Below are 9,880 nucleotides of genomic sequence, written 5' to 3' on the forward strand. Positions count from 1 at the left end.
GCTGCTGGAGAGATGGAGGCTGAGGTTCGAGGACAGAGGCCTTCCCATGCTGATCTCAGGCCACAGCTCGTCCAGCCCACGCAGAGGTGTGTGTGTGTGTGTGTGTGTGTGTTCCTGCAGCGCTCGAGGACGCTGCCTTCACATTCACCCGGTTATCATGTCACACATGTATCAAGCTCACGAGACGTTAAACAGACACACACGCTCTGTTTGTGCGCTTCAGGAATCAAAAGAAGTTTCTTATCAGTGTTTAGCTGGTGTCAGGAGCTCGAGCCGCTCCGTGTTTAGAATACCGAGCTTTCAGCATCACACACACACACACACACACACCTGTAGATGAACACACACTGAGATCTCTGTGAGAGAGAGCAGGCCATCTTAACTGGATTAACTTAACTAATGTAACAGATCTGAAGTAGAAACAGACGCTGAGTGTGACAGCAGCATGATGCGCATGTGTGTTAATGCTGACAGATCTCGTGTGTGAGGATATTTGAATACATTGGTACAATTCATTTGATTCATCGGTATTCAGTTTGATCCAGTTGTATTGACTCAAGTGATTCATCAGATTCCATACACTGAACTGTGATTTGATTCAGAAACTGTTTCAAATGCATTGATTGTAAAATACTTTCATAATTTGTCTCAGAAGTACAGACTCCATCAGACTTGGCACCAAAAGTAAATTGGGTGATAATATAGTTTAATTTTTTTTCCCTGTAATTTTGAGGTGAATCTCCAGGCCACATCTGACGCCAAAATCAAAAGAAAAAAATATTAAATGATATTTTACATTAAGAAAATGAGGCCTATTTATATTTTTAAGACCATTACTTTATGTATATTTACATACCATTTGTTTTCCTTATTCTTAACGATTATTATTAGAATATTATTATTGTAATACAGTGTGTTTTTTTTTTGTAATTCAGCGTAAATTGAAGGAACTACAATGCATACTGCCAAAAAATATAAATGCTTGAAAATGTAATTAATGTCATTTTTAAAAATGATTTATTGTAATAAAAATTGGGACGAGATCTGTACTTCATTATCATGAAAATAATATTACACTGGAAAAAAACAAAACAATTGGCTTCATTTTCTTAATGCCACATATAAAGTAATATTCGAGTGTGATGTTCATTCATTAGAAATGAGATATTTTAAGCAATGCTACCTGCAACCTATCATGCACATTTAATTGTTTATATTTTATTAAAGCTGCAGTCCGTAAGTTTTGCCTCTTTGTCGCCCTCTCTGTTTGAAAACCTGGAATTGCAGTTACTTGTATGTGTGTGTGGCAGTCAGTCACCGCACCGGTGTGACTCCTATACGTAGTAATCACAGTCTGCCACGTTTGTTCTGACCAACTGAGGAAAAAAGCATTACAATAAATCGTGCTACCAATGGTGATTTAATCTAAAGATCGATTAGCACATATCACATCAAACCGTGCAAATTATTATTATTGTTATACTTTATTCTCAGATTATTAATGTTAACAACATCAGCATTGACTATAGTGTGTATTAGCGTGTAAATTTCAATTTCTGCACAGTCTAATCTAATCTCTAATTGTCATACTTTTCTAATTTCGTACCAAGAAATTATTTTAACCCAAAGAGCAAACTATGCTCTCTTCGAACTGGTTGTCTTTAAAATACAAATCTTGTGTAATCCCAGGCTATCTGTAATCAGAAGCACATTTAAAACTGGAATATAATTTAATTTCATTCACATGTGTTTCATATAATCCTTTCTGGATTACAATCCGCCATCAAAAAACCTACCCGTACCACTCAAATTAGAAAACATTATTATAAGATAACCGTTGTGAATCAGGCTAAAGTAAGGTTATAGTTTTGAACACTGGCTGGTTATGTACTTGCTCAAATATTGATTTCGGATCATTTTTAACCAAAAAAAGTTACTGACTGCAGATTTAAATAAACTTCAATATGTGAAAATGCTAATCTATTTAAACAAATGTTTTTATTTGTCAAATTTTGTCTATGAATCTATATATATATATTATTGATCAACACAAACTATTAATTATTTTGATGCCATATTGTAAGATGAAGTTGCATCAGAAGTTTTTGTAAGAGATGCATCATGAAAACACCTTAAGTCATTTGTGTATATTTGTTTGCTTTTATAGTTGGATTTGCTAAAAACCACGCGGTGTGTCAGAGCTCTGGACGATTCCTCTGCTTTCAGGACGCAGTGTGTGTGTGTGTGTGTGTGTGTGTGAGTGTGTGTGTGAGTGTGCGTGTGCGTGCATGAGTGAGTGTGTGAGTGTGTGAGTGAGTGAGTGTGTGAGTGTGTGAGTGAGTGAGTGTGTGAGTGTGTGAGTGAGTGAGTGTGTGAGTGTGTGTCTCTATTCCACCTCTAATCTATTCCAACTTTTTGTTCGGTTCATAATGACATCTGTTGTGTTTCATGTCGACTGCGAGCCGGTGACTCATTGTGATGCTCAACACAGAAACTCATGCTTCAGATCGAGTGTGTGTGAGTGTGAAACCTCCCCTACAGTGTGTGAAAGGGTTCGGCGCACTTCAGATCATGAGAAATTCACACACGTTTGTTTTTCTGTCATCTGTTGTTTTTGTACTGTGTTTGCTGGCAGCGCAGGCTATAATAATGGGCATAAAGTCAAACATATACAGTTGTGTTTGTGATTTAGTGTTGTAATGTTCAGCATGTGCCCTCTCAGTGATGCTGATGTATCAGTGAGAGTCTCTCCTGCGGAGCCGCTCGCGTCCAACTCTGTGGCAAGAAAGAGCGTGAGAGCGAGACGCAGTGCTAACAAGCCTTCCCTCACATCCATCACATTTACAGCAGCTTCACACAAAGCGCTGCTTTTCTCTTTCACGTGTCACTCCAAACCTGTGAGTTTCGTTCTTCTGTGGAACTTAAAAGGAGATATTTAGTTGAATGTTCAAGCTGCTCATTTCCATACAACAGTAGATTATAGTGATCACATCCATCAAGCTACAAAAAATACAAAAAACACTTTAAAAATGATCAGAATTTGTCTGTTTCTCACTCAAAGCATCATATGACTTCAGAAGTCATGTGGCTACGTTTATGGTGTGGGGGTGCGTACACTTTTTATTAATACTGTTATTTAAAATAGTTTGTGTTCATTGAAAAGTAGCTGAAAAACATACATATTAAAAAAAAAAAACTAACTTGACTCAACTAAAATGAGTTGAAGTACTGAAATTACTGAAATTAAAATTGAAATAAAAATAAATGAAAGCTAATTAGAAATATTTCAATAAACAAAAACTAATCAAAATGACAAAAGCAAATTTTTTAAATTAAAATGAAATGGAAAATCTAAAAAGAAGTCAATTCAAAATATAAAATATAATATAGTAAATATATAAAGAAATACTACGGTAGTATAAACACTGTTTAAAGAATATATAAATAAATACTAAAACATAATATGTGGCGTGTGTGTGTATGTATGTATATATATATATATATATATATACACATACACACTAAAATGTAAATATTATTAAAAATTACCCTGATGAGGCTGAATGAGTTATTGCAGAATATTCATTTTTGAATGAAATGTTCCTATAGTAATACAAGAAAAATGACAGATTATTTATGCTTCAAACTGTTTTTGTGTGTGTGTTTGCATTGTGTGTCTAGTTGTGACTTGTGCCTCTCATAATCCGTTAGTTCTGTTGACTTTATTCGAATACAGTGTGTGTGTGTGTGTGTGTGTGTACCTGTTTTTCTATTCTGTTTGATGGCTGCTGTCTGTGAAGTGACGGGCCGGTTGTTTGGGAGGGATTTTTCCGTGTGCTGGTTTCCAGAAGGGCAGAACCAGCTCTCCTTGAGGTTGAGAGGAATGCCAGGAATCCTGCTCTCCTCCAGGAGCGCCAGATCGGAGAGCTTCCGTGACATTAATGCACAGACGCAGAGATTCATTTGGAAAAAACTTTGACCGAATGCTGCTTTTCATAATACACTGTCATCTACTGATGGAGATTATGATATGGCCACATTTGAACCATATCCCATATATCAGGCTCCTCAGAACACACTTCCTGACTGATGCTTGTGATGATGATGATGATGATGATGATGATGATGAGTGCGTTTCAGGATGACATCATGAGGCCTCAGAGAGTTCGACTACAGTATGCAGCTGCTGCAGCCAATCCAACCGCAGTAATGACACACGTTTCTAAAGAAATTAAGATTTTAATTAATCTAGGATGCATTAAATTGACCCAAAAGTGACAGTAAAGACATATAATGTTTCAGAAGATTCCTATTTCAAATAAATGCTGTTCTTTTGAACTTTCTGTGAATTCTGTAAAATAAAATGTTTCACAGTTTTCACAAAAATATTCAGCAGCACAACTGTTTTGAACATTGATAATAATCAGAAATGTTTCTTGAGCAGCAAATCAGCATATTAGAATGATTTCTGAAGGATCATGTGACACTGAAGACTGGAGTAATGATGATGAAAATACAGCTTTGATCACAAGAGTAAATTACATTTTACAATATATGCACATAGAAAACAGTTTAAATTGTAATAATATTTCACAATATTTGAAATATGTACCATATTAATACACCATGACAGTAAACATGGTTTAGTGTTATTTTTCATATGCAGCATCAGCAGGACAGCCAGCGGTTATTTTTACAGTGTTTTTTGAGGGCTCGGTTTGTTGCTTTGACCTCTGACCTCAGGTCACAGCGGGCGGAGCGGAGACAGACCGAAGAGCTGCGGCGCTAAACAAACATAGCTGAGATCACATGACAGGAAATGAGACGGATCAGTGAAAGCGTGTGTGTGTGTGTGTTGTTTTAGGGTGTAACTTGAGTTTGTGTTGTGATCTGCCCTGTCTAGTGAATGACGGTTCTGTAGTTACTGAACACACCACAGTAATAAATGCAGAAATCTTGTGTAACTTTACTGTCACTTTTGGTCAATTTAATGCATTCTTGATGAATAAAAGTATTAATTTCTTAAGAAAAATACACACACACACATACACACTCCCTTATATCCCGTATACAGATGATCAATATAAACACTAATGTCGTGTGTGTGTGTGTGTGTTTTGTCAGATTGTGGGTTGTAAAGTGTGTCGAGTTCCTGAAGGCTCCACTGAGCATTACACCAGGTGGATCAACTCTCTGAGTCCAGTGCAGCTCCTCACACAGGTCACACACACACACACACACACTCACTCACTCACACACGCACACACTCACTCTCTCACACACACACTCACTCACTCACACACACACACACACACACACACACACACACTCACTCTCACACAAACACACACTCTCACTCACTTACTCATTCTCACACACACTCTCTCTCACACACACAAACACACACACTCACACACACTCACTCTCTCACACAAACACACACACACGCACACACACACACTTATCAGAGAGAATAACGTCAGCATGAAACGAAAGTTCACCCTATCTGTTGTCTAAATGCATGTTATTGATCTTATTGTGAACGATTCTTTTTTGCACGTTATGTTATTTAAAACATTTTCATCACTGGATTTTACAGGCAGGCGACTGATTTCTGCCCTGTGATGTATGCTGGCCCTCTCCAATTATTTAGTGTGCTTAAACTCCGCCCCTTTCTAACAATCAAATCCAAGCTTGCATTCAGATCCTCCTGTTTTTGAGTGCCACGCGTCAACATCCAATCAACAGCCGACAAACAGAACCAAGTCCCTACATTTGTTTCCTTTTATATAATCTTATATTGTGATGCAAGACAACAACATTTTAAACAAAAATTTTTATCACAATAACATGCACTGATTAATCATTCACAATAAGAGCAGGAATAAGCATTACATAAGCAGAGTCCGTTTTCATTTCATCAATATCTGTCATGTGACATATTTCAAAGTGAAATTTAGCTGAGAATAATGTATTGCAGGACCAGTGTTATTTTAGGATCATTTATAAATGATTATAGTGCTTATTAATATTTTGCATTAGCTTTTATTTTTATATTTTCAGTTTTTATTTTTATTTATTTCAAGTTTAATTAATTGTGTTATGTGCTTTTGTCATTTTCGTCAAGAATTTCTATATATCTATTTATATATTTTTTATTTTATTTTAGTAATATTAGTACATCAACTGATTGTAGTTCAATAATTTCTAATTACGTTTTTCAAGTTACATTTTTTCATCTAATATTTATATTTTATTTTGTTTCTGCTTTATTTCAATTAAACATTTTTTTTTTTTAAGTTTAAGTGAACAAAAACAGTGTGTGGTACTTTTATCAGTTTGGGGAATTGATTGGATCATGAAATGTTAGGTTTTTCTATTTGTGTTCCATTTCCATTTCAGTATAAATTAATTGTTGTTGCTCACAGTCATGACAATTATGAAATCATTAATGAAAGATATATATATATATATTTCTTTAGAATATTGCTTGTTTTATTAAGGAAGTACAGGATGTGGATTTGAAGCGTGTGCAGTGTGTTTGCAACTCTTTCATGGCAGTCTGTTTGATCTCCATGTTCAGTGTGTGTCGGCAGGACATGTGTAGGTGTGTGTGTGTATGTGTGTGTGTGTGTGTGTGTGTGTGTGTCAGGAAAGGCGAGGCGTGTTGTGTTTTGAGGGGTCGCGTGCCACACGGTCAGTAGGTCGCCACCGAAACAGGATGTGTACCTGAAGACAGATATTTCCACGGAAACGGTGCACGGGTGTGAGCGTAGAGCATCACACGCTCTGGCGGGAAACGGATCCAGAGGGTCGTAATGTCAGACTCATGTGTAAGAACCTTCCCAAATCATCCCAAAACACTCAAATTATGATCCCAAAGAGAGAGGAAGTATGAGTGCTGTTCTACAAGGCAACTTAAAATTATAATAACACCCTAACAACCGCCTAATAATCATTTAGAACACTATAGTACTGCCCGACAATGCTCTAGCAACCGCCTAGCAACCATTTATAACACTGTAGCATTGCCCGACAATGCCCTAGCAACCACCTAGCAACCGTTAATAACACTGTAGCACTGCCCGGCAATGCCCTAACAACCGCCTTGCAACTGTTTAGCCCGGCAATGCCCTAACAACCGCCTAGCAACTGTTTAGAACACTGTAGCACTGCCCTGCAATGCCCTAACAACCGCCTAGCAACTGTTTAGAACACTGTAGCACTGCCCGGCAATGCCCTAGCAACCGCCTAACAACCACCTAGCAAACGTTTAGAACACTGTAGTGCCACCCGGCAATGCCCTAATAACCACCTAGCAACCGTTTAGAACACTGTAGCACTGCTGGGCAATGCCCTAGCAACCATCTAACAACCACCTAGCAAACGTTTCGAACACTGTAGTGCCACCCGGCAATGCCCTAATAACCACCTAGTAACTGTTTAGAACACTGTAGCACTGCTGGGCAATGCCCTAGCAACCGTCTAACAACCACCTAGCAAACGTTTCGAACACTGTAGTGCCACCCGGCAATGCCCTAATAACCACCTAGTAACTGTTTAGAACACTGTAGCACTGCCCGGCAATGCCCTAACAACCGCCTAGCAACTGCTTATAACATTGTAGTGCTGCCCGGCAATGCTCTTACAAATGCCTAGCAACCATTTAGAACACTGTAGCACTGCTCACAGCACCCTAGCAACTGCCAAGACATTAGCGACTGCATAGCAACCACTCAGAACATCCTAGCAATGCATTAGGGATTGCATGTAGAATCCTAGCAACAAGCAACCATTCTGAAAACCATAGCAACTGCCTAGCAACACACTAACACACTCAGAACACCTTAGCAACTGCAGAGTAACACCCTAGCAACCTGGAACCCATCATGACAGCATGTTTTAAATGGATAAACGCACATTTCCTTCATGAACAGTCTATTTTTAATGTGTTTACTGATGGTTTTCTGCTGTGAGTTTCTCCTCCGCATGTTCTCGTTCACTGAGAAGGGAGTCGTGTAACTCTTGGGTGTGTTTGCACATTCCAGGCGAGGTTATCCAGTGAACATCCAAACTCACACACACACACACACACACACACACACACACACACGTCCAGCAGGCAACATCTCCATTACGACACACTCACACCAGCTCACACACTTGACCTTTGACACTGGACTAGTAAGAACAGCAGGTTTTATTGTATTATTAAAGACTTTTAAACCCAGTAATGTGATTTTGGGCTTCGTTAACACAGCGAATCAAGTGCGCACTGATCTCAGTGCTCTAGTTAGTTTATTTGCTCTGAAACACATCACTGATTTCATCCATTTTGTCATCATTGAAATATTCCTGTCTTTCCTCCCTCCACTCCTTCTTTCATTCTTTCTCTCATTCTTTTGTGAGTGTGTGAGTGTGAGTGTGTGTGTGTGTGTGTGTTGAAGGTCCTGAGCGTCTGGCTCTCCCTGATCTTTAACTCTCAGTCTGAACACACACGGCCAAAGTAAACTCATTAGAGCGCTGTGTGTGATTAGAGAGTGTTGAGAACATGTTCATGGTTTTAATCTACCAGACTCTGTGTGACACGACTCGTCTGTCTGCATAACTCCATCACAGACAGTCAGAACATGTCTGAGGCTTAATATACAGTGATTCTGGACCAATGAGAATTGGCTGTGGGCGGAGCTACTGAACGCATCAGTGAGGAATGGAGACAATGTCAGGCTTGTTGGACAAAAACTCCTGCATTTATAACCTTCGATGGCATTATTTCTTGGTTCATCATGTTATGCCATGTGTGTTTACATTAACTGATGCAATAAATCCTGTCGTTTCCAATAAAGAAACTGCTAATTGTGTTGCTTTTGTCATAAATAGCTGTGAGAACATCTTGTTGATCACTTGATTTCTGTTTTATATACAGTGTGCTGTGCAATCTCATTGGTCCAAAATCGCACTCCACATCAAATATGATCTGATTGGCTCTGATTCTTTACTAAGTCTTTTGCCTTTAAATGAGGATAGTTAAATGATCTGATGTTACATTGCCCGTTTACACTAGCATTCAGAAGACTTGAGGTCAGTGAGATTTTTTCATGTTTTTTGAGTCTCTTCTGCTCACCAAAGATGCATTTATTTAATCAAAAATACAGTAAAAATGTGAAACATCTGAAACATCAATTTAATGCGTCCATGAGGAATAAAAGTGTTGATTTCTTTCCTAAATCAGGTGTACACGTCTCACGGGCCGACGGTCATCATGCCCGCCTGGTTCTGTTCACGTGACTGGTTTGAGAAAGCTGGACCGTTTAACGAGGGAGGAGAGGTGAGGCTCTTGTGATGCTCAAATACGTGTGAATCTCTTGATCGTGATCTGAACTGATTCTCTATCAGGGCGTCCCTGAGGATCTGCTCTTCTTCTACCAGAGTCTTCGTCACGGAGGTCATGTGATCCGAGTGGACGAGTGTTTGCTGGTTTATCGCTATCATGAACCCGCAGCTACTCATTCTGTGCTGGAGTGAGTCCGATTACAGTCACTTTATCAGTCCGAGACTACTGCAGCAGCTGTTGTGTTTACTTTACGGCTGTCAGTCAAATAAAAACAGATATGCAAGATATTTCCAGAGATGCACTGAAAGTCAATCAGGATACTCGTCTGCACGTGTGTTTTATAATGCTGCATGACGCATTCAGCTTGAATGTTGTTTTTGTTACAGTTTATCAGTGGAAAAAAATATTTCAAGATCTTCATATTCTCACGAGTCTATTTGTGTGTGTGTGTGTGTGTGTGTGAGAGAGAGAGAGAGTGTGTGTGTGTGTGTGTGTGTGAGAGAGAGAGAGTGAGTGTGTGTGTGTGTGTGTGTGTGTGAGAGAGAG

The 9,880-nt window shown here is 38.8% G+C and overlaps 1 protein-coding gene across 1 annotated transcript in view; it reads left to right on the top strand.

The window, feature by feature from the left end:
- Window positions 1-9,525, top strand: part of LOC107745641 (UDP-GlcNAc:betaGal beta-1,3-N-acetylglucosaminyltransferase-like protein 1) — a 10,575-nt gene extending 1,050 nt beyond the window's left edge. Inside the window, exons 2-7 of the mRNA XM_016559562.1 lie at window positions 1-86; window positions 2,168-2,232; window positions 4,141-4,206; window positions 5,125-5,220; window positions 9,233-9,328; window positions 9,397-9,525. The exon at window positions 1-86 is cut by the window's left edge and continues 15 nt beyond it. Of these exons, the coding sequence (XP_016415048.1) occupies window positions 1-86; window positions 2,168-2,232; window positions 4,141-4,206; window positions 5,125-5,220; window positions 9,233-9,328; window positions 9,397-9,525 (538 nt within the window). The remainder of the gene's footprint in view (window positions 87-2,167; window positions 2,233-4,140; window positions 4,207-5,124; window positions 5,221-9,232; window positions 9,329-9,396) is intronic.
- Window positions 9,526-9,880: the final 355 nt, after the last annotated feature.

Source organism: Sinocyclocheilus rhinocerous, unplaced genomic scaffold, assembly GCF_001515625.1.
Source record: "Sinocyclocheilus rhinocerous isolate Xijiao unplaced genomic scaffold, SAMN03320098_v1.1 scaffold197, whole genome shotgun sequence".
Classification (NCBI taxonomy): Eukaryota; Metazoa; Chordata; class Actinopteri; order Cypriniformes; family Cyprinidae; genus Sinocyclocheilus; species Sinocyclocheilus rhinocerous.